At 46.5% G+C, this 25,311-nt stretch overlaps 1 protein-coding gene and 1 long non-coding RNA gene across 19 annotated transcripts in view; one reads left to right on the forward strand and one right to left on the reverse strand.

Annotated features, from left to right (window-relative positions):
- Positions 1–7,669: 7,669 nt before the first annotated feature.
- Positions 7,670–25,311, reverse strand: part of ANKS1B (ankyrin repeat and sterile alpha motif domain containing 1B) — an 818,845-nt gene continuing 801,203 nt past the window's right edge. For 12 of the 18 annotated variants that reach the window (XM_036237317.1, XM_036237315.1, XM_036237319.1 and 9 more), the window contains 2 exons: positions 13,184–13,351; positions 7,670–9,582 (listed from right to left, as the gene is read on the reverse strand). In XM_036237317.1, coding sequence (XP_036093210.1) covers positions 9,472–9,582; positions 13,184–13,351 — 279 coding nt within the window. In that variant the 3' untranslated portion in view covers positions 7,670–9,471. Of the gene's footprint in view, positions 9,599–13,183; positions 13,352–25,311 lie in introns of all 18 variants that reach the window. The other 6 variants (XM_036237318.1, XM_036237316.1, XM_036237324.1 and 3 more) reach the window with 2 other exon arrangements.
- Positions 13,346–23,727, forward strand: LOC118613741. The gene is made up of 3 exons (XR_004955771.1): positions 13,346–13,458; positions 14,619–14,747; positions 22,850–23,727. It is a non-coding gene; the product is annotated as an uncharacterized LOC118613741 (long non-coding RNA).

The raw sequence follows: 25,311 nt of genomic DNA on the forward strand, positions 1-25,311 counted from the left end.
AAATATGTTAAAAAACATTTTCAGATTATTTTAGACTCCTAGCTTGTTCTTTGTTGATTAGAAAACAGATGTGAACGATTCCTCAAACTACATCCATCAACTTTTCTATTAATGCTTTATCAGCTATGTGCAATTCAGTTCTACCAAAATTTTCTTTGTCTCCTCACTTTGTCTCTGACAATTGCTGCCTGGTGTGGCTAGCATGGAGAAGATCCTGTAAAGAGAATTCATTTATTTATTCTTTTATTCAGTTAATATTTATTGAGATCTACCATGTCCCTGGCATTTTTTTGTAGGTATTGGGGATACAGCAGAGAGCAAAACAGAGTCCTTGTCCTGTTGCAGTTGGGGATAAGGGAGAAGCAGATAAAAAGGAAAGAAGTAAAATCAATAGCGTGTTGATTGGTATGTGTAAATGGGGAGGTAGAGGGTTACAGTGTGAGATAGAGCTGCTCGTTGAGAAGATGACACTTGAGTAAAGACCTGTAAGGTGAGGGAGTGGGTCAGGCAGGTATCTAGAGAGCAATTCCCAAGGGATAGTACAGCAAGTGCAAAGACTTGAGAGTGCGATGGGTTGCTCTTTTCAGAACCGGCGAAGAGCTGCCGTGGCTAGAGAAGACTGAGGGAGTGATGTGTGAGAGGAGATGCAGTCAGCACTGTGGAAGGGTTGCAGGAGCCAGTGGAGGGGTGTCAGTAGTGGAGTGATCTGACAGGCTTTAACTTGATCAGTCTGGGCAGTGGGAACCAACTGAGAATCAACTGAAAGGGGGACAGGCAAAGGCAGGAGCAGGGAGACCAGTGAGAAGCTTTTACAATAATCTGAGCAAGATGAAGGTGGCCAGATTAGGGTGGCAGCAGTGGAGGCTGGAACAAGTTGTATTCTGGGTATATTTTGAAGCTGAGTTAGTAGGGTTTGCTGATGGATTGGATAAAGTTTGTGAGAGAGACGAGTCAAGAATGATACCAAGGTTTTGGCCTCTTTGGCTTAAGCAACCGGAAGAGTAGAGTTGCCATTGAAGACAATGAAAGGAGTTGGTTTTGGGACATAGAAGGTTTGATGTGGCTGTTAGGCATCCAAGTGGGGATGTTGAGAAGGTGGTTGGATAAAAGGGTCTGTCATTCATGAGAAAAATCTCTGATGGAGATATAAACCTGAGAGTCATCAGTGAATCAATGGTATTTAAAACCGCAGGACCAGATGAGGTCAGCAACAAAATGGATGTAGACAGATAAGACAGGAGGACTGAGTCCAGGGCAGTCCGGAGGTTGGTGAGATGAGAGACCAGCACAGGGGACTGAGAAGGACCAGTAAAGACTAAAATTGCGGGATAGTGTGGTCATTGTAGTAAGTGCAATGGGCATGGGTTCCTTCACTCAGTGTGATCTTCGGTAAAGTTCCTTTATTGGTTCTCTCAGCCACCTATCGATCTCCTATATGCCTTGACTATTATGTGCCAAGCACTATTTTAAGCAGCAGCTGAGGCAATAAGTAAATACGTTTTAGTTGTTGGGGAGATTGAGGACAAAGTTAAGAAAACAAGAAAATATCAGTAGTTGTCTTATCTGTGAAATGATTATCAGCCCCCCCCCCCCTCAGGGTTATTGTAAGGATTTAATAAGATAATGCTCATGAAGTACTTATCTCGCTGGATCAAGAAAGTGCTCAGTGAATGTTGCTTGGTGTTATTCGGGTTCCATCATCTTCTGCCTGGCAACAGTCCTGCCCTTCTGCATGATTTTTCTAAAGTGCTCATCTTATGTCGCTTCTCTTTAAACCCCTGGACCTGCTATGAGCTTTCTTGCATCTGTGGCTTTGTACACAGTGTTCTCCCCTCTATACTAACCCCTTTCCTGCCTGGTTTCCGTTTCTCCTAGTCCTTAATTGTCCTTCATGTGTTCTCTGAGATGACCCTTCTGCTGAAGCTCTACCCTGCCCTCTCGTGGCATTCTCTTTTCTCTTAATGTGGCTTTTATTGCCCCGCATGGTTAACTTATTGGAGTCCCTCATTAGATCGGAAGCTCCATGAAAGCCAGGTCTGTGTCCTTTACAGCAGAATCTAATGTCAGCCTGGCTCCGGTTGGCGCCTCAATAAATATTTGTGACTGATGAGGAGGAACCCCCCGTATGCCCACGTGCCCCTAGCACATTCTGTGTTCTCCCTGTGTGCTAGGATATCACGAGGCCGTCACTGGCATTTTCTTTACCTTTCTGTTTCAGTTTGGCATTTTATTGTGAAGCATCATTAGGGAAACGTAAAACTTAGGTAGAAAAGATTTACTTACAAATTACATGAAATGAATAAACATATACCTGGAGTGTTTAAGTTGGCAAGTATGGCGATCTGTTCTTCAATTATGTTATCATAATTTACTTACTGACCTTTAGAGAAGGAGAAAATGATTTTCTAATGATTCTTAGTCTCTGAAGATTGTCACTTGAATAGATTTCCTTGCCCATAACTCCTCCCTTTAAGACTACAGACATACTATACGGTTATTAAAATGCCTGGATTAGGAAATCGGCTTCTGTGGGGCTATGAGTTTAACCACAGAATTGTTGTGTAGTTGTGGATATTCATGTGGAAGGGACAGAAGAATTTGCGTCCAACCCAGGACTCATCAGAGACCAGCCTTCGAAGTCATTTGGAATTAACAGCGCCTTCTGAATCAGACGATATTGTGAGGAGACCAAAAGTTGGGAAATTTTCATTTCAATTACGATTCAGGAAAATGAGTTGTTGGTGTTCGTTGTAAATTCATTTATGAGGTCAGGCCCTCAGAACTAGGAATACTGCTTATCACACAGAAATGAAGAGGAAAATCTGCCTCTGTGATTTCCCATCACCCAGGGCTAGAGTAAGTAACCAGAGAGAGCGTACCGGGCCTGCGCATTTGCGCCTCGTGGTTTGAGCAACTGATCAGATTGGAAAACACGCAGCAGGTGCGTGAGGACGTGAAGACGCCTGCGCAGGAGCAAGGTGGCTGCTCCGAGGCGCTGGAGCGAACGTTCAGTTCATCCGCTCAGATCTTCATTACCACCTGGCTCGAGGCACCGGCCAGCCCTTTGTCTTCACAGAGAGGCAGAACTACACGCCAGGCAGTTAAATCAGTGACAAAGCTAGGGCCAGAATCCAAATCTGATTTTATTGTCTTTATAGAAAGACCCATGCCCACCAGGCTACACGTTGAGCATCAGATGTAATCGGAAGTGGGGTATTCTTGGTTTCAAGGCAGGTGAACACCAATCTAAGGGATCAAAGCGTGGGTTTCAGCAGCTGGAGAAGCTGGTGGGGTCTGTGTTTCGCATTTCTGATTTATCTTTAGTTAGCAGGGATTCTAAGCCCTTCACCTTGGATTTATTTGCCTCACCCTGTCGAGTAACTTTTTGGGACGTAAATCCTTTTTGGGGGGAAGGAAGGGAGAGCTACTATTTTTTATGGGTCTTTTATGTGCCAGGCCCTGTACTAGGTCCTTTCCATACGCTTAATTTTAACTCCCTATTTAGGAGTGGCCAATGAGACGTAAGCAGATGTTGTAGGTTGAAGCTTCAAGAGAAGCTCCTAAGAGTTTCCTTTACTCAGTTGAGAAGAGGAGCCCTTTGGTCCTGATTCCTTTTTCCTGCCTGGAATGTGTATGTGCTGGGTGATGCTCCAGCAGCCATTTTGTGGTCATGAGGTGATCTTGCAGAAGGATGCTACATGCTAAGGATGGCAGAGTAAGAATGTAGAAGGAGCTTGGGATTTTAATGACAGCTATGGAGGTATAATTCCAGCCCAGTAGTATCTCTGAAGTTCATGTTACATTAGAAAAAATTCGACCCCTTCCTTGTTTAAGAGACAAGTTATTTCTGTTTTTTGCTTCTAGCCTCCAAATTCAGTTCCTGATACTCCCACAAACTGACCTGGCGTATAAGATCAGTTCAACAAATGATAGTTACCGTGCGTCCCTGCCTCTTCCATCCTCTCACACCAGCCACAGACACTGTCCCTTCTGATAAGTAACTGAACATCTATCTGCGAGTGAGGCTGTTGAAACTGTGGAATCTCAGAAAGTCTCATGTGATTCATGGCCACATCTGGCCCACAGATGAGTTTTGTTTGGTCCATACTAATTTTTTAAAAACTGAATTTGTTGGCAGCATTTGAAAATCTGGTGATTTTGCAAAAAAATCCTGATTTCTTGGAAAATCTATCGACCCAAGGTCTTCCTTTCTGCCCGGTCGCAATTAGCTGGAACTGAGTAGCAGCTGCCCCTTGAGGTGAGACAGGTGCTCTGTGGATCATCACAGCCCTCCCTTCATTCATGTGGCCCCAGAGGCATCTGAGTTTGTACCCTTCCCCCACTCCTAACCCCCAGACCCCAGAAATGGCCTACTACAATGGAATTACTGAATCTCTCCTGACTCAACACTTAGTACATGTTTCCCTCCCCTCCCCCTCAGAAGACTGAGCATGCAGGTTTGAGAAGCAGGGAGAAAGCAGGTTCTCAAATGTCAGAAAACAGCTGATGTTGCTTCTTACATGGAGGCGTCTTGACTTCCCTCCTCATGTGTCTTATTGACAAGAGGTGGTGAGAGAGAGAGAGAGAGAGAGAGGCCGGCTCCCCGGGGAGCAGCTGTTGGGATGCTTGATTGAGTCACTGAAACGTCCAGAAGACAATTAAATTGAGTACTGAATATGGATTGCTTTGAACGCTTTTTATTATCATGTTGCGAGCTGACTTCGACTATAAAAGTGACTCCCTCTTAGCTCGCTCTGTGCACTGAAACCTAATTTAGATGTTTCCTAAATGGCAGGTCTTAGAAGAGGCACATTTCGCCTCGCTGTGTTCATGAAGTCCATTATGCGACCCATGTGCTCTTGGCTGCCTGAACCAAACAATGACCCCCGAGAAAAACTCAGCTGCCACCTTTAGCTGGGGTGATGCCCCTGAAAACATTACCTGGAGACTCTCTCTTTCAGTCTGATGTATGTATAAGTCTTTGCATCACCGGCTATTGAGTTCTTTTGGAAAGGTAAATTCCTGTGCAGCTTTTACTAACATAGAGCTCTGGGGTTTCGGAGAGAAAAATAAAAACTATGTTGGCGATGATTTGCAGCTGTGATTCTCTGAGTTATACACAGAGCATGATCATCTTTGGGTGGGAAGGATCATCTTTCCCTAAGTAACTCTAGATAAAATGAGCAAATTCCCAGCACCGTTGCCTTGAGATGAAGACAGGAAACAGTTAAGTAGAACTGGCACTCCCCAAGTCAGCACCAAAGTCTTAGGACTAATTACAGCCGGAAAAATAAGTTCTGGTTCTTGGGGACTTAGGGAATCTCACAGTGTGCCAGAAGGGGATTGGACAAGAGGCTAAGGAAATTCTCTGCCTGCTCGGACCTGGTTTCTGTGGGAAGCGGGACTGTGTTGCCTGGGCAGGCAGATGCCTGGGTTCGTTTGCTTGTTTGCACAGACAGCAGTATATGGGTGTGGTGTCCGCTGGTGTGGGGGAGGCGAGTAGAGCATGGGGTAGCACGAGGGAACCTTGTCGTAGCTGGACTCCGCTGGCCTGTGTTGGCTGGTTCCCCAATTTTATCTTAAGAACATGTTTATAACTGTATAAAAAGAGAACTAAAAAACTTACTGTCTTAAAGAAAATGCTTTATTCCATATAGACTTGTGAACATGGTCATAATATTCCAATTCTGTGGAAGAACTCAGGAAGCTAGCCCACTTATCAAATTTTCATTTCTTTTTAGAAATAGCTTAGAAAAAAATGTTACTTGGTCCAAGTGTGAATTTTTATTGATTTTTGAGAATTGGGCCTTGTATTCTTTATCTAAATCTGTCTTCTGCCCCATCATATCCCGCCATTATGTGTGCCAGCAATATTGCCAAGTATTCCAGCAGAAAATCTGATATGCCTTGAGAAAAATCACTTCCATGACTTATTAATGAACTGACTAAGTGTAATTTTCATAGGGTTCATCTGCCCAGATTTATCATAAAATATAATTTAAGAAGAAAAAATTAATGGAGTGATTGAATTGAAATCCTTTTTGGAATACTAACATTCAAGGATTCCCCGCCCTCGTGGGTATCGCAATTACCAATCTGGCCGATTTACCCAAGAAAATTAGCTGTGAATCCCTCCTTCAACACGTGGGCTGGCTCTCTTCTGTTTGCCTCTCAGATCCACTCCTCCCGCTTCCCTGCCCTGATTGGTGACTGGAGGCTGCGTGTGTAGACTGTACTGGTGGGCTCCTTACCCTCCGGCTTCCGAGGGTTCAGGTGTGGAGAGTGAGATCAGGGTGTTTGAATCCCCGGCTTCCTCACTGAGAGCGCCTGCACCTGGCCATGTCCTCCAGCCTGCAGGCAGCTCCCTGTAGGCAGCCTTCCTCTTTTCCCTTCCGCCTCAGGCCATCACTAGCCCAGGGATACTACTCCACTCCTCTACTTCTCCACCTGCTGCCAACACCTATGTAAGTATTCTACTTATTAAACTCTTAAATTATCCTAATCGGAGTGTGCCATCCGCTTTGTGCTGGGACCACAACTGATACAAACAAGCATTTGGTCTACAGATATAACAAATAAGAGGACTGCGGACCTCCTGGTAGTTAGCAAAGATAAAAAGAGGCCAAAGCACGACCAGCCCAAACCTTCCTTCAGGAAACCTGCACTTCCGCCTCTGGGAATGTCACCTCATCTCAGCCTGGTTTTAGCTCTTTGGGGTTCAAAGTCCTGGGCCTCTGTATGTCAAGTTGGATGCACCCCGAGTTTGCTTTGGTGTGTGTCTGGGAGGGTAACAACAGACTTGGATCTGGCAGCAGGGAGATCTTCTGAAAGTCACAGGATATGGATGTGAATCGTTGATCTTCCCAGTGTGTTTCTAACATGGCCCTGTTATCACTCAGCTCACAGCTGGCACATGTGTTTTATGAAAAATGAAAGCATTGATGGAGTTTGTTATGGACTGTTTTGTGTCCCTTCGAAATTCTAAATCTCTAACACAATGGTATTTGGAGTTTGGCCTTTGGGAGATAATTAGGGTTAGATGGGGGTCATGAGGGTGGGGCCCTCATGATGTCATTAGTGCCCTTATTAGAAGAGACACCAGAGAGCCGGCTGCTCCCTCACCCTTCACTTGTACACACACACAAAGAGGTCAGGTGAGCACACAGCAAGAAGACAGCTGCCTGTAAGCCAAGAGAAAAGGCTTTAGAATGAAACCCACTTTGCCAGCACCTTGATCTTAGACTTACCAGCCAACGAAACTGTGAGAAATAAATGTGATGTTTAATCCTCCTAGTCTATGGGGACCTGAGCTAAGACAAACACGCAGATTTCCCCCGCCCCTCCCCCAACCCGCCATCTCTGTTGTCCTGTAAAAGTGATGCAATTTGGTGGTCTTTCCTTCCTCTTTTAGAAACTTGTTCTGGTGGTTCCTCCTTACGGCCCACTTTAATATTTCAACAAAGATAATGGGGGCTTTCTGGTTGACATTCAAGCTTTAAAAGCCATCGTATCTTTCTCAGACTGGTTGAACATGGAAAGGAGCAAAGTTTCTCAATAATTTTGCCAATCAAAAGATCCCTTGAGCTATGAATGATGAGAAGGCCGATTCTTTGGTTCTGTTCCCATACGGAGGCAGGAAGGTGCTCACAGAACAATGCCAAGCACCAGCGGCTGTACAATTTCCTTTTATTTTGTGTGCTTTTTTTTTTTTTTTAATAGGATATAAATAATGACAAAAATTACAAAATTTATAACTGGAAGCCCAAGCATATTTACACATATGTTTCTGTTTCAGCAAAGCAAGTCTTTACTTTGCTCCTATACAATTTCCTTTTGGTACCATATATGTGTTATTTTACTCTTCATTTACTACATACATATCAACAGTGAATAGGCAAAATATATACAAGGAACTGCTCAGTTCAAGTAATTTAATATTGTATTAAAATTCTTCAACACTGAACTAAAACCATATACATTTGTCAGTTTGAAATAAAATTTAGTTATCCTCTCAAACTCACCAACTGATGAATATAACTGATAATCTCAGGTTTAAAATAATATTGGTTAATAAAAAAAAACAACATTAAGACAATCCCACAATTTATCAATATAGCTATAATGAACTTCAAAATGATTCACAATATGATCAGTTAGAACAATATACATTAAAATGTTATTTTTTTCTATAATGATATTGGTACTGTTTATATAATTTGATTCTACATAAATATACATTATGGTATTTATCATACAAATACTCCACAGAGACATTAAAAAAATTAAAATGCCTTAAAGAAATGTAAGTAAATTTTATTTAATCAAATAGTAAGCAAACATTAATTTTTTTGTTTGTTTGTTTCAAGAAAAGAGTTTTATTACTTTGGAATCTCTCTCTTTTTTTTTTTTTTTTTTTTTTGTATTTCCTTTTTCTAGAAAAAAAAATTTTTGCAACAGGATTTTATTAACATCTTTCTCAAACAAGGTTTCCATGACAGAAATCTTGACAGCAGGAGCCCTAGATTTTTTTTTTTTTCAACATGTTCTTTAAAACACTGTGAAGGTTTAAAAAACAATCTTGGCAGACTGATGGCTGCGTCAGTGCTGCGGGCTGGACGCCAGTCTGCCTGCCCGGACCTCCTGCTCCGGTGAGCGTCATCAGTACTTTGCCTCGCCCAAGTCAGTTCTCTTGGTAGTAGCGGTAGAAATTTAGTTATTTGAAAGGAAACCAGAAACATCCCTCACAACTAACCTAGTTTTCTTATCAATGCATTAATGAAACATTCTTTTAGTAAAAATATTTAATACAAGACACATTTTTTCTGTGCATAATAAATTCCTCTGTTTTAAATCATTCGTAAATTTTTGAATCAGTCCATAGATGTAAAGGTTTTCTTGATCTGACATAGCTGATGACATATAAAATCCACAAATATAGAAATTGGGAAACAGGATTTCCTGGCGACCACGGGGGTGGTTTCTGTCCTGTCGTAGGAAATGATACTCAGTGATGGAATGATTTTACAGATGTTTTATGGGGGTGGTTCTGTTCTGATTCTACCTTTAAAACTGCTGACAGTGAAAAACCCAAGATTTTGATACTTTTAGGCAGTATTTGAGATCCCCTGTACTTTTTTTTTTTAAAGGTGTTATCCCCAACTACATCGAAGCAAGTGTCGGGGCCGAGTCGTTACAAATACCTTGGGTGGTGGCAGGGAGGGGAGTCGGGAGTCAGCGAAAATCTCAACTCGTGCCTCTCAGGGGTTACGGCTGGAGAGTCTTGGTTGCACTTTCTGTCTCTGGTGCAGAAAGAACGTCCCCAGGAATGGCCAGCGGCCTTTTCGCCTGTGACAAGGCCACACAAACAGAGCAGTCTTCCTCCTGGGCCGGGTGGAAACGGAGGCGGGAAGGGAAACCTGCTCCGGACTGCTCGGCGTGCAAGGCACCGCGAGGATGGGAGGACGGCGAGGATCAGAAGATCGTGGTCTCATACTTGGTATTAATTCCCCTCTTGGCTTCCTGTCCCGGCTCCACAATCCACGGCAGATTGGCCAGAGTCTTTTGCTCAGATGGGTCAATCTGCTTTAAAAGAGAAAGGCTGATGCCTGTTATGTGGTACCTGTACGAGGGTGCGAGCATGCATCCTAACACTGCCTGGGGACCAACACTCCTCCTGGTAGGACTTCAGGGATGTTGGTTGTGAGGATTGTTTTTTTTTTTTTTTTTAATCACATTTATTGCATGCATGGGGACTGTGTGCAAGGCCCCGGAGACCGGACAGTGAATGAGTCACAGCCCTTGCTCTTGGAGATATACAGATGGGGAACACACAAAAACACAGTCCTGAGTCGTGAGATAGGAGAGGGAAAGCAGGGTGCTCTGTGGGCAGGCAGGAAGGCCACTGGCCCCACGTCGGGGAGCCAGGGGGGCTTCAGCTTATGCTGCTCCCTGATTCTCAAGCCTCCAGTGGTTTCTGTCATAGTCAGGATAAACACAGTCCTAAAGGGGACCCGTGCTGGCCCTGCCTGTCTCCCTTTCTGTGCTCCAGCCACAACTGCCTCCTTGTCGCAGCCTGCAATCCAGGCCCACCCTCGGGGCCTCTGTTCTCACCAGTGCCCTGCCGGAGGCTCTTCCCCAGACACCTGCATGCTTGATGCCCTAATGCCACTCAGGTGTGGCTCAAGCATCACCTCCTCCCCCGTGTGCCCACACGAAACAACGCCCAGCTTTCCTGCTCTCCTCCTATTGTTCTTACGGCGCACGCACATGCCGCATATCCTATTTGTTTATTTGTTCATCCACCACAACGTATGCTCCTGAAGGTGGCATTCTGCCTGTTCTGTTCACTAACTACTGTTTCGCCCGAACTCAGAAAAGCTCCTGGCTGTCCAGTAAATAGGCACACGGTAAATAGTTGTTGAATAGATATTATTAAAAGAATGAGGTAATAGCTCAACAGAGACCTGGAGGGCAAGCAAGAGTTTGCCTAGTAAAGGCAAGAAGACGGGGAACAGTGTGTGCAGAGTCCCCGGGAGAAGGGAAAGTGGCTGTTGGGGGGCCCGCAGTCGGTTCACAGACGGGGAGACAGGAGGGGAGACAACTGAAGGGGACGAGGTGAGCAGGGCCGGGTCAGGCTGGGCCTTGAACCAAACCGAGCCGACCTAACATGGTGAAAACCGTTTCAGCCGCCCGTGCACACGAACAGGCTATTCTGGGGAAGGCTGGAGCCGCGAGCTCTCAGGAGGGGCCTGGGGCGAGTTCTTCAGCAAACCGCTGCTTCGTCCTCTGGTGTCTGCACATCTGCCCTTGGCCCAGCCCCCTGCTCTGCTCGGGGACGCAGGGCAAGGCGGCCGCAGTGTGGCCTCTCCCATTTCTCTTGCGCAGAGAGCCCTGGAGCCGCCTTCCAAGGTGATTTGGTTGTTTCTCCAGAAGGCTGTGGGGACTTCACTCGTTCTTAGGAACCACGGAATATCTCTCAGCAAGAAACGACCGGGGTCGAGGGAAGTGGGATGCAGGTACCAGTTGAGGGAGATGGGATCTTGAGGCGATTAAAGCACGTCGGCGTTATTTGCTGCATATTTTCACATTTCTCAGCAAAGGCTTCTAGAGCCTGCATGGCACCCAGCCCTGAGCGCTCTTCTGGCAAAAGTCTGTGGGGACCAGGGTGACATTGGATGGGGGCACCTGCTGTGAACAGGTTTATCCAGCTCATGTGGGAATGAATATAGTAATCTTAGAGAAATCACAAAAGTATTCTGAACATTCCCGGGCACTTAATTTACATTTTGTGGGGAAAGGCAGACAATAAACAAAATCCCCGTTAATAAATGCTACACGGAATTAAAAGGAAGTGAGATGCTTGAGCGTGACTAGGCGTCTGCCTCAGCTGGGGTGGTCCAGAAGAAGCCTTGTCATGTACCTGAGGCCTGAATGACAAGCTGGAGTCCACCGTGCAGAAATCGCTCTGCCAGGTGGAGGGGGAGGGTGGCATACAGGCCTCAGGTAGGGGTGGGCTTTGTCTGTTCCAGGAACAGGAAGGCGTGGGTGTCAGAGGGGCTTAGGGGCAGTGGTGCCATGACTGATCTGTTTGGAGAAGATGCCCAGGTGCTGTGTGGAGCAAGGGAGTCTGTTTGGAGGTGTACGGCCGCAGCAGTGGAAGCTTGGATGACAAGAGTGGCAGGAAGTGGAGAGGCGTGGATGGATCCGAGATCTGTTTTAGGGTTGAGTGGACGGAATCCGCTCATGAGTCAGATACAGGGTTGAGGGAAGACAGGAATCAAGGATGACTTCTAGAATTATAGCTTGAACAACATGGTGAATGGTTATGCCTTTACAGAGAGAGAGAGAGAGACAGAGAGAGACAGAGAGAGACAGAGAGACAGAGAGAGACAGAGAAAGAGAGAGAGACAGCTTTGAGGGTAAAATCAAGAATTCTCTTCTGGACATACTAAGTTTCAGACATCTGTTAAATAATCCCAAAGAAGAATTTGGCTATGTAAGTCTGGAGTTCTCAGAGCGCGTCAGGACCGGGAGCCAGTGGGGCTGGTTAGGTGCTGAGGTGGTGAGCGGCGCGGTGTCTGAGGAAAGGTTTTCAGAGGACATGTTACCGGTGGTGACCAGTGATGAGGGGTGACATGCATAGGAGTGAATGACTGGGGTGGGGTGGAGGAACGGTCCTGGGAGTGAGCCGGCAAGGAACAGAGAGGTCCCATGGATGCTGAAGTTGCCAAGAATGGTGACGGTAGAGGCTAAAGAGAAGACTGTCAACAAGGAGCCACACGGTCACAAAGGAAGGTGCCTCTCTGAAAACGTTAACAATCCCACACCTCCCCCATGACCCTGGGGACAGGGGTTGGCTGGGAGGAGGAGAGAGTTACAGATGGAAGGATATGTGGGCCCAAGAGCTGCATCCGGGGGATGCCTGCCTGCCCCAAGTCCCAGCGGTTCTAGGACGCCACATGGCAGGCGGCCCGAGCAGAAACCAGACGGGAGGCTGGCTGACAACGCTCTGCGTGCTGCTGCTACCAGAGGAGGCTGCTTTGAAGGCATGGAAGTCTGTTAAGACAGGATGTCTGCAGAGCTCGTGGGAGGAAATTCCTGGAGGAAGGCACATGACGAAAAGGAGGGCCAGCACCTTGGGCTCAGCCACCGCTCTGCAGGAAGCCTCGGCAGGCAGCCGGGAGACAGCACAGCGAGGCCAGGCACTGGGGCCCGGGTCTGGCCCTCCCACAGCCTGCGCACGCAACTTTCTCTAGCTGGGCCCAGGGATGCCTTCCCATGAGCCTCTGCCAGACTCCCTGCTGGCCGGGGGCTTGTGAGAGGCTTCGCCCTCTGGGGGGATGGCAGCCAAAGCCTCAGGGGGTGTCGTCGGTCCCAAGCTGGGACCTTCAGGAAAGAGTCACCAAGGACAGTAGCAGCGCGCGGTCCCCCTCACAGGGCTGCTCCAGGTGACAGAGAAGGTGAAATGTTCTTGGGAGCCTCCAGGTAGAGGCAGAAGGTCCCCCATGCTTTTCAGGCACTGGGCTGAGAGGATGATGGACATGTGCTGGGAGGTGGCCAAAGACAAGAGCAGGAAGGGCAGGCCCCGGATTCTCACTGGCACCCGCACCCCGCAGGGGCCCGGCGAGCAGCCCCTTTCCCGCCCGCTCACGGGTTTCAGAACCTCTGTGTCTTTTCTACTTACCACTGACTTGCGAATGCTAACGCGGGGCTTGGGGATGGGCTTGGAGGGTTTGTTTTCAAAGCTCTCTGGGAGTGTGGAGGAATGGCCCCCTTTTCTTGCTTGTAGTGCCAGCTGGTAAGCGACTTCAAACGCCTGTCCCAGTGTTAGGATGATTTCGTAGGCCAGGTTCTGCAAGGGGAACGAGAAAGCGCTGACTACAAACCCTGGAGACTGGATTGTCCAGTGGCTGAGGAGCGCCGTGGGAGCTGAACCAGTGAGGACCAGCGGATGTGGCGGTGAGTCAGCGGGAACCTGCGAAGAACAGGACACTCCAGGGCCAACTTAGGGTCTATACAAAGCATGAGTCACTGATGTGACACACCTGTAGCCATGTTAAGGAGCAGAATGCCCGTGGGGAGCAGCGCCCCCACTTCCTGGCCCAGGAGTCCACCCCATTCAGAGCCCCCCATCGGTGGCCGGGTTTGCTCCCTGGGCCTTGGGAGGGAAGGGGTTACTCTGGGCCTGATGCTGAGTCCTGAGGGTCGTGCCTGTGAGAACAATCCCACACACTCCACGGGAGGTGTTCCTCAGAAGTTTGGGTCTTTTTACCTCAAACATCTGTGATTCGGTGACTATCTCTGAAACACAATCAAAATCTAATTTAGGCCGAGGGGAGAGGCATTAGTCATGCTGGTGTGCCGTCTCACAGTTGCGGCAGTGAGCCTGCAAACGGAGCCAATTACCCATCTATTTCTTGAGGCATTTGCTCTCCCTGTGGGTCCACTCCATATTTTATCATCAAATCAGCAAGAGACAGGAGATTCTGTTAGGCCTGAAAGCCGCGCCAAGTGGCACCCGGGAGAAAGGTCGTCTTCAGACCTTCAATCACTCCCCTCGAGATGACTTCTAGCTTCCTTTTCTCCTCTTGAGATATGTACCTTTATTTCACAAGCAGAGCTCCACCCTGCCTTCTCTCACTGAGAAAACATGACACTGTCTGATCCCAAAGAGGTGGGGTCTTGGCAACACCAACTTCATTCAAGGTGGGTGCCTATTGGTCATAGACAGCAGGCGTGGTCTGTCCCAAGTTTTCATTCTGATGAATGTCTCTAGAATGTCTGTTCATAGTTTTTCAAAACTACGGAAAGAGCATTCTGCTTATGCTGACCGTCCACCTCTGCCCTCTCGCCCTGCCCGCCTCCACCCCGGTCAAGCACACGAAATAGCTTAAGCCCCACGATCCTGATGCAAACTGTTTGGGACTGATTCCACTTGATGAAGACTGAACAGAAGAGGCAGGATGGGGTTCAGAGGCCATGTGGGGGAGGCCCACGGGTTTCTGGACCAACTGGATTTCAGATCAGTGACTGACTGACATAGTCTTAGACTCAAATGGGAAAATGCCTCTGAGGATGAGAGTCGGTTTGACAGAGGATGTGTCTTCTCCTTCTTCCAGCTACTTGTTGAGACATGATGGCCCCACAAGGCAGATGTATGCTTGCTGGAGACAACCTCACACAGCCGAGCACTTCCTGCAATGAACACTGAGCTCATGTTTGCCTCCGAGGATGAGTCAGACTAGTGAGTGAGTAATGCACCAACAAATGATGGTGGAGGAGGGCTGGCAGACAGCTCTGGCCATCACTGAACAAAGAGGGCTGAGCTCTGCAACTGCCTACACTCGGCACTCACGTCATCGTCAGCTTTGCCTCCCAAGGCACAGTGGGGCCCCTCTGGAAGGCAGACTGGGGCTCCTGGCTTCTGCAGTCTCCACATGAACTTGTGGGGTTTTGGTCTTGGTCATCATGACCGTGGAGACGGTTGACGTCCGTCTGTCAGGAATATGTAGCAGATCTTTGTGCTCTAAGTGGGCAACTGGACTAAGAAAAAGGTAACAAATTCAGTGATTCTACACTGTGCAGCTTTTAGATGCTGGAAAAGTAGAGCTGAATGAGTGTGATTTCCTTTATCATTAACCTAAAAACAAGTTCCTGAAAGTGAGACTTAAAGCTCCAGTGTCTTAAAGTCAAAGATGCTCATTTGAGCAAGTGAGATTTTTCACATGATTATTATAAGAAGCCTAATGGTTTTGAAAGGTACTGGGTTGAAAGCTCTGCCCCTTCATTTTTAATTAGTTCCTGGTGTTAAAACACTGCTCTAATAAGACACAGAGACCAGAATGTGGGACTGAGTTTCCCTGCCAAGTGGCCTCTCCGTCTGGCTTGCATTCTCCTTGAAGTCTTGCCTTCCATTTTATTTTAAAATGCTTGGCAGAGTTCTTTTATGATTACGTGCAGTAAAGAGTTGGACATTGTTACTTTTCTGATACTTTGTCACTTCAGTATTCGAGGGATGGATCCTAGATGTCAGGGAGGGCCCGGGGGCATGAGACACACATCGGCTGGTTGCTGATGGGGCCTTCTGCACCTGAGTGCTGTGCTACCAACACGCCAGGGCCCCGAGGGGCCCAGACGCATGTCAGAGGACACATGTTTAAACAGGGCAGGATGGTTCTTTTCTTCTGCCTCTCCTTAGTAACAGCCCAACTATTTAAAATGGGAGGACAGTTGTTATTGTGGCAGCAGGAGACTCTACTGGGACAAGGCCAAAGATAACATTGCAATATCAGAGAGGCTTAAGCGACAAGCCCTTGCTTCCTTCCTTGAGCCCGGCTTGCCGACCCCAGTGATGCTGGCTGGCATTGAACAGCCAGTGATGCCTCTCAAAAAAACCCGAAAGCCTAACCCATCTCTGCTTTCAATATATTATCCTTGCACTGTGGGGAGGCTAGTGCCTGAAACTTCCTGACACGCTGTAGGAGATGCTTGTTGAATGAAGAGCCGAGTGACAAACTGGAGTAATAACACTACTAAATTACTACTATAGTAGCACAACTGCTATAAAGTGAGGACTCAATAGGTGTTAGGCCTTGTGCTAAGCAATACTTAAATGTATCTCATTTAAGTCTTACCATTACCATCTGCAGTAGATCATTATCCTTACTTTATAGATAAGGAAATTGAGGCTCAGAGAGGTTAAGTAACTTGCCTGACATCACAGAGCTAGAAAGGTACCGAGCTGAGATTTGAACCAATATTTGTGACTCAGGACCCCTGTTCTCAACTCTACCTGTGCGCGGTAGCTCCAGGATGGCTGCCGTCAATTCCTCCCCTCCCTGCCTATGTCGTATTCCCTGTTGACCCCCTTGAGTCAGGATTGGTTTTAATGACATTCCTGATAGTAGAATGTAACAGAAATGACATGCTGGAACTTCTACGATTCGATTGCAAGGAGTCTTGCAGCTTCCTCTTGTACCACACTTATTGTGAGGGGAACCAGCCATGTGTAAAAAGTGTGACCACTCTGAGATGACTGTGCTATGAGGATGTCTGAGCTGGCCACCAGGAGAAGCTGCCTGGAGAGAAACAGCAGTTGCAGCCACCCCCCCGCTGAGGCTCCAGTTACGGAGTGAAGGAGGCATCCTTGACATTCAAGCCCCAGGAGACGCCACATGGAGAGGACCCAAGGCTCAGACAGACAGCCCCAGCCCAGCTGTCTCCGCATCTGCAGCCATCTGAGCGGCCCCCCTCAGCAGAGGCCCTGGATAGTGTGAGCAAAGAAGAGCAGAATGGCCGTGTTCTGCCCAAATTCCAGTCTCAGAATCGTAAATAAGCTAAAATGGGTGTTGTTCTATGCCACCAAGTTTCGGGCTGGTTTATTAGGCAGCCACCGATAACCGGAGCGCTATGTAGTGCCAAAGAAGGCTGGCCGGACCCTCATTCAGGCAGCGGGAGGGAGAAGCATCAGCTGCAGCTCTGGGATGAACGGGATGCGGTGGCAGGAGGCCAGTCCTGGGGCCACCACGCCAGCCTGGCCGTGGAGACGTAGCTGATGCCTCGACCCACCCTGGGCACAGGTCACTGTAAGCACTAAGGTCACGCATGCCAGCCCAAACCACAGAGCTGGAGCGTCCTTTTATGTCAATACAGCCACGATCTCAGGATCTTAACCCCCACTGGGCATAAATTCAAACTCACGGAGTTTTACCTCTATTATCTCACTTCTCTCAAATGCTCAAATGCTTCGACCCAGCGTCTCTCTGTGACCTTGGAACCCTCTGCCCCTCCTCGCTTATTGGAACACACCTGCCTTTCCAGCATGAGTCTCTTTTTAGAATCACGTGCAAGGCAATTGACCTTGAGTATTTCCTACCTCACATCGGCCGCCAATGAAAGAACGTGGCCTGCGTGCGTGCACGTGTGGGCGTTTGGTGCGGGCGTGGGAGAAGAAGAATGCTGGGAAGAGCATGCTCTGAGCCTTGTTTTTCTTAAATTAAACCAGGGATAATAACAGATGCAGTACACACCTCACTGGATTTTTTTTTTTTTTTTGAGAATCACTCAGAATAACAGTTAACCCAATGACAGTACCAGCTAACATTTATTATTTACTATGCACCACGCACCACGCAATATGCTCTGGTGAACTCTCCTTGAATTCGGACCGCTCTGGGCTGTGGGGCTATGAGTAGCCCTATTTTGTACGTGAGGTAATTAAGCTTAGAAAAGTTGACTAACTAACTTGCTCACGGAGCCAGCACCTGGTGTTCTGACAGGCCGCCCTCGACCACTACACCTTAAAACCGTACTGCATGTAAAAGACTTCTGCAACTGTTAGGAAACCAACAGCTTAAAAACGTTAAATGCGGAAGCTTCTGGGCGACTGATGCATCTTGGCTGGAGTGAGGATACCTAACGGTCATGCAATGTGCGCGAGTCTCGTGCCAGGACCAGTGGAGAGGCAGCCTCCAGGTGAAAGCTGTCCCTTGTGCCCCTTGATGTGAAGCACCAACACTGGCATTCTCACCCCGTGGAGGCCCCTTTGGTGATGTGAGGATGATGTGAGGGATGCAGGCGACACTCCCTCTCCAGCAGACGCTCTTTAGGATGGAGTCAGGGAGTCCTAATTCCATGGGGACAACTGCCCAGGGGCACGTCATGATCTCTGAAGCCCTGCTCTCTCCACTCCCTCCAGAGATTTTAGTAGGCGGATTAAGAATTGCTACCTTAGAGGAAGCCGAGGAGTCGTCCCATTTTAAGGATAGATCCTAATTGTAATCGGGGCTGCAAAATTGTTTTTCTTATGCAAACTGCAGACAAGGGTAGGCAGCTTGTATTTACTGTGGGTCCCTTTAGGCGGCCAGGATCGCAGGTGAACATCGCCAGCGATGTTTGCTGAGCTCAGCCCGTGTGTCAGGGACTGAGGCCCTGGTGCCTGGCCCATGCCTGGCCTACAGCGAGTGCCCAGGAAGTGCCCACTGAATGATGTGGGGCAGAGGAGGCTCATGGAGAGACAAAGAGCTGCCCCCACCGTCCTCCTGCATCCGAGTCACAGGCTGTACCCAGTGTACTCATCACTTTGGTGTCAGGAAAACTGCCACATGGACTGTGGGCAATCTGTCCCCCAGGAAAAGCCCTGACCACCCAGATAACTAATTCATATTAACTGGTGCATTGTGACAATTTTTGTGTGTGTGTGTTGGAAACTCCTGTTTTGAAAATCTTTTTGGCTCAAGGGTTCAATGACGTGTTTGTGAGAATATTCATTATAGTGTTTAAAGTTTTCATTGATAGCGGACTGATTAAGTACCTACAGCCTTGCGGTGGACTACTAGGCAGCCATTTAAAATGAAAATTAAGTCATTAAAAAAAAACTAGTTAAAAGACTGCAAATGAAAATATATGCATATATACAAACATAGACGACATCTGCCTATGTGCATAGAAAACAGGAATATTATATACTAAAATGTTACTAGTGGTTACCACTGGGTGTTGAGATTGTGGATGATTTTTTGTCTCTTTTGTACCTCTTTGTATGTTTTGCACTTTACTCAAATGAAGATGAATAATTTTATAATCATAAAAATAACAAGCTTTTTCATTTTGATAATTTAAAGCAAGAGAAAAATCTTCTAGCTCAAAAAATCTTATTCATTCTTTATCTGTCACCTTGAGGTTCTGAGTGCCTCTTCATTCTTTGGCAGAGAGGGCTGGAAACTGTTTTCCAGGCAAAATCCAGGCCCTGTTTGCAGGTGTTACCATGGCTCACCTCCACGTACTGGCGGGCTGGCCATCCAGTTGGCCAAGAATTTGTTTAGGCTCCTCGGTTTTCACCTGGGATGTCAATTCTAACATCTGCTCAGTTGAATTTTAGAACACCCAGCTTTTCTTTTATCCTGGAACCCCAACACCTTTACTCCAAGTACTAAGCAAAGAGTTGAACCTTCTACCGTGAAATTTCTCTTAAGCCCAGATGGAAAATGCTGTCTGTGGACGTTAACTTATGGACATGCAGTCAACCCCTCCCCTAGCTGTGCTAGGCTTGATTCCTGCACCACGGCAGACCACCTGTGAACCCGAACCACATTCCATTTCCTCTCACAGGGATGATAAAACAGTACTAGCAGCAACAACCGTATGACACTGCTCACCTCATTGCAGGGACGAGCTAAATTGCCTGATGTGATTATCTAACCCTCACGACCACTTAACACAGGAGGGATTATTATCCCCATTTTATAATGTGAGAGGGTCAGGATCATACAGCTAGTAAGGGGCAGAGTCAGGATTCATATCAGATCTGACTTCATATCAGGCTATCCTGCCTTCTTGCTTTCATGAGTCTGCTGGTGTGCTGCTCCCCCCTCCACTTTCATTGAGGGACCCCCTAAGAAACCATCTTGTGTGTTGGAGATTCACTGTATGAATGCTGGCGAAGACACTATCCCATAATATCCCCTCATGAAGACCCAGGACAAAAAGTTCTTTCAGTCTCACTGAAGTTTTGTTTTCTGAGAGGATGAATAACCCTATCCTCATCCTTCTTCTTTTTAGTCTGTATTTTCCCTAATTGAGATTGGTATGTATCTATATTCTCAGGTTTATCATACCTATGTGCCTTACATCCTTTATGGAAGGAGCACTGTATAGTGTCCATCCTATAAATATTTATTTGAGAGCTTACATTGTTTGACCCATTACAGCCAAAACGACTGACAAGGCACATTAAACATAAGCCTCCAAAACATCTGGTGAAAGTGACAAAAAAGGAAATGAGCTGAGAGGGGAGGGGACACCAGAGGGAGAGAGGCTGGTCCAGGCTGGGAGGCTGCTGTTTACGAGTGGACCATTCTGACCTGTCTATTGGCAAACTCCATTGGGATTAAAAAACGACCACCATGTTTTAGTGACTGAACAAGTAAATGTGTTAGTTCCATAACCTTGAAAAGCTACAGGCCAAACCTGGCTATTCTTTGGCTTTTCGGGGGTTGGTGGAGGCACTTTCTGAGGTCGACAGAGGCTACTCACACCCGAAGAGGGTGCGAACAGACATTCAAAGCAAGGGCTGTGTCTACACGGGGATGAGCCAGGTGAGGCAGAAAAGCCAGTGGCCTTACGAGGACCCTCAGTGATTTGGTACAGCAGTGCCGGTGAACGATGGCCACACCTGGATAATCCACATGGACTAAATCCACCGGGGGCTGCCTACCTATGGCACCCGCCACTGCCACTGAGGAAATGGCACTGAGGACAGGCTCCGGTCCAGGTGACCTCCAGGTCCCTTCCTACCCTAGCGGTGTCAGGATTCTCTGATTAGAAGCTGTTCGTCTTTTACCCAGCCAACTAGGAATCCAGTTTAGAGACGAGGGTACTTTGGGTGCAACACTAAACAGTAGCACGTTACACAAAGACCAGATTGCAGGGCTCCACAACCCACCAGCCAGCGCTTAGAAACGCAATGACCAAGGGGCTGGCTTTCATCTCAGAGGATGCACTCACTGCAACAATCACCCCCCAAACTATTCGAAATGGCCAAGTATTTTGCTTATTATAAAATGGCTTTTGTTTTTGGCAACACATCCTTTTCCCAACTCCCATCTTTGTCTGTTGAGCTACTGTTTATCTCTAAAGAATTGCATGGGGCCTTCTATCTTCCAGAAGCCTTCTCTGAATCCTCTTTCCTGATCCCCCAGGATCAGTCAGGGGCCCCTCCTCAGGCAGCTCCACAGCTCTACTCATTGCATGGAATTTATTAGGATTTCCTCCTCATAGGTACAACTCCCCAAGTGTACCAAGCTCCTTGAGGGCTCTGGTTTCATTTGAATTAGTATCTCTAGGGTTTAGGACATTATGAGGTGCTCAACTAATGTTTGTTAGAAGAATTAGAAAAGGAAGCTGCCTGGTAGGTCCCTAAGATAAGAGAACTTGCACCTTAAGGGTGAGATAAGGGTGACTGTGGGTGGCCAGAGCCATTTATTCCCTTCTGTCTTCTCTCCCACGGGCAGGTCTGGATGAACAAATGCAGGAAATGCCCTTGTGGGTCTGAAGACAAAGAAAAGTGTTTTTCAACTTGGATGCTCTGTGGGGTCCCCTGAAAGAAGCCACATTTCTCTTTTGGTTGTATTTTGCTTGTACTTGTTTTTTAAGACTCAGGGTAAGCTTTGTCTACAACTTGCTTCACCCACGTCCTGAGGCAAAAATAACTGAGAATATTCTGGGCATAGTTACAGAATTCATTGACATCTCCTTAGCTCTACCTATAGTTAGTTCTCTCAAGTACAAACCAGAAATGAATCTTGATAGATTATATTTATAGATATAAATACTGCCCAATCAGAGGTCGTTAGCATTTAGACATAAATATTAGGCATTCTGCTAAGATGCCTATCTGGTCCAGGGCTGACATATCAAGTGGCCAAAATGTAGATAGCTTTTTTCTTTTTTTGTAGGGCTAATTTCTGCTAATTAAAAGAATCACAAAATTAATATTTTCCCTTAATTATAACAAGATGCATGTAGAAAATTTTGAAAATACATAAAAAATAAAATAAAAATCACCTGTAAAATTCTACTGCTGGGATATAGGCACCAATGTATTTTGGTGTATTTTCTTTTTATGCAAATACTTTTATACGGTATATGAATATTTCCATATGTGAATTTATAAACGCACTTAGAATCAGACTTTTTACATGCAGTTTCAAAAGATGCTTTTTCATGTAACATTAAACCTTGTGTGGTTTTTGCATGCCCTTAAATGTTCTTCAAAAACCTTTTTTTATCAGTGGCAGAGCTTTCCACAGTATCGGGAAGGTTTCACTTCATGCCTCACCCCGGTACGTGAGTGCACATCGGCTAAGCGAAAGACCCAGGGAGGAGGTCGGGACCTGTTCTCTAAATCATGACTTGCTTTCTTATCACATTCCAGGTTTGTCATGCACTTGTGCGCTCTGGTCACCTGTCCTCATGGAACCATAGCCTAAGGTGGCTGGACAGCATCCATCTTGGAGGGACTGGCCAATAGGACAGAAGAGAGACACAACCTAACGATGATCTTTATCCTGTTCTCAGTAGGGGTTTGGGAAAAGGGTGCACAGAGGAGAGATTTGCTAGATTTCAACCTCTCCCCACGGGGGGCTGCCTACCTCTCCAAAACTAAAAGCTCCTGGTGGTAGCTACAGTGAACCCTTCACTAACTTGTGATGCCTTCCAAAGAAACTCTTACCAAAATCATACCCTTTTTATTTTAACCCTTGCTGCTAAAAGTCTTTCTCAAACGGACAAGTCCATTTCCTTGGCTTAGTAAACACAGTAAATATAAATTACTTTTTCTTGCTTATTGCAGATGCCTGTCTAATGCTCTGAGCTCATCATAAGTGAATTAATGAGATGTCACTCCTCCAAAATTACCACATGTTCACATAAAGTAAGTGTTCAGTTTCCAGCCCTAGTGACCCTCCTTTGGGAGCCTCGCCCTTGCTGGGTACTGGCACAACTCCAGGAGAGCGCAGGTATGATTTTGTTGCAACTATCCCCTACAAAACTATGAGCTCCTGGAGAGCCGGGACCTGTGCCTGACTCATGGTAGGCACTCGATAAAGGTGTTTCATAAGGACTTTTCCCCTAGGTGTGGAACACTGCTGCAGCACACACAAGGTAAGCTAAAAACTGCGACATAAATCCTCACACAGGGTCTGACAACAGGAAAGAATACAGCCATCACCATAACCTGCTCCTACTGTTCTCCCGCCCTCAGCAGCGAAGACTGGACATCACGTGCAGGAAACGAGCATCTGTCATTTCATTTAATCCTTACAATAACCACAGGTGGTGGGTACTATTGTTATCTCTAGTTCACAGGTGAGGAAACTGAGGATTAGAGGTGTTCTTGACCAAACTACAAAAGTAAGACGTGCTGACTTGGGATTTAAAACCTGGCTGATTCTAAAGGCCACACCCCTGAACATGACACTTGATATTTAGCTATTTAAGAGACAGCTACCTGTATGAATGCTGCAAAACAATCTGTGAGAAAAGATTGCAGAATGCCTACCTCTTTCCAACTTTATAAAAAATGTCATTAATTTGGGCTCTGGTGACATCCCAACAGGGATGAGAGAGAAATAGAGTGACTATTAGTCTTTGAATATCCACCCACCATTGGCTTTATGGCTTGGATATAGTTAATTCTCAGTGATTTATGCCAAATGGAGAGCAGGTATAGATAAATGCAGCTCAGCAGTGTTCACTTATTCTTTCTTTTTGGTGGGAGCAGGTGGGGCGGGGTGTGTGTGTATGGGCGTGGAGGGTTGGGGGTCGTGGTGGTGTACAAGGACCATGCGTTGTGGTGCTGCCTTTATTATTCAATCAGGGCCATTCTCTGCTCTCAGGAGCGGGATCCCTCCTGTGACAGACCTTGTTGATGGGTTTCAGCTGGCTGCATGGGGCCAGAGAAGCCTTCTACTCTACCCGTCGGTTGCTGTTTCCTAAGTGGGAGACTAGCCAGGGAAAGTGTTCCAGTTCAATCTTAAAGGCTCTATGCACTTTCACATTTTCTTAGCTTGCCACGTACTTTCATAGTATCAGGTCAAATAGGTTGAGTGCCATTTTCAGCTGGAGAAAATGAAAAGCAGAGAAAGAGACCACCTAGCTCCACATAGGATATCGATTTAGTTGTCAGAGGTCAACTAACATCAGTTACAAAAGTTCTTTTGCACCTTTAAGTTCCCGGTTGGTGGGACAATCTCTGCAACATAAGCCACAGACATTTTTCATCAGGAACCTCAAACCACTCCATGGAAATAATCTCAGCGTTTAAGAAAGAGTGAAATTGGTGAAGGTGATCAAAAGGTCCAAACTTCCAGTTACAAGGCAATCAGTTCTGGGGATATAATGTGAAACATGGTGATTATAGTTAATCAGACTGTATTATATATTTGAAAGCTGTGAAAGGAGATCTTAAAGCTCTCATCACAGGGCAAAAATTTGTAAATGTGTGAGGTGATGGACATTAACCAAATTTATTGTGGTGATCATTTTACTGTATATACATATATACACCAAATCATTATGTTGTGTTCCTAAAACGAATACAATGTTCTTTGTCGATTATATTTCAGTCAAACTGGGGGTGGAAAAAAAAGGGTCAGGGATTTTAATTTCATTAAACTGATGAGACAACCAAGAAAGAAACCCACAGCAGAGCCAAAGTCGAAAGTTGGCACAGATCTCATTCATCATGACAATGTGGCTGACTCTTAGCAAGTCCGCTCCAGCAGTGATGTTCTCTGCTTTGCTTGCTGGTACATATTGATGGTAGAGTACTATGAAATGTTATTGCACAGTCCACTGACCATGCTTTCCTGCATTTTGTCATTTTTGTGTCTCCAGTTTAGATCATTTCATGGCCCACACTAAGCCAAGAAGGCACAGGAGAGAGGGAGCTTCATCTCCCCCACGCGCCACCCACCAGCATCACGGCTTCGACATTCCCTACACATTCCGGAGCCAGTCGAAGCCATGCCACGTGCTACACGCTGAAGATTACAGCATTTGGGGGTTGCAAGTAAGAGGGAAATGAGCGTGGGTAAAAATATCAAGGACTGCAAACATATTCTTCATAGAAGCGAGAATTAGTAAGGGTCTAGCAGCAGTCATGGCTTTTAACGCTATTTTAAAAAACAAACCTTTCGTATCTTAAAACTATTGAATGAGGTCTTTTCCAGAGTTTTAAAATAGATCTGATACTCCCACAGAGAGTGCATGAAAATCTTTCTGACTGACCCACCTCAATTCTATGACTTAGAA

Source organism: Rousettus aegyptiacus, unplaced genomic scaffold (assembly GCF_014176215.1).
Source record: "Rousettus aegyptiacus isolate mRouAeg1 unplaced genomic scaffold, mRouAeg1.p scaffold_m13_p_2, whole genome shotgun sequence".
NCBI classification, from domain to species: domain Eukaryota; kingdom Metazoa; phylum Chordata; class Mammalia; order Chiroptera; family Pteropodidae; genus Rousettus; species Rousettus aegyptiacus.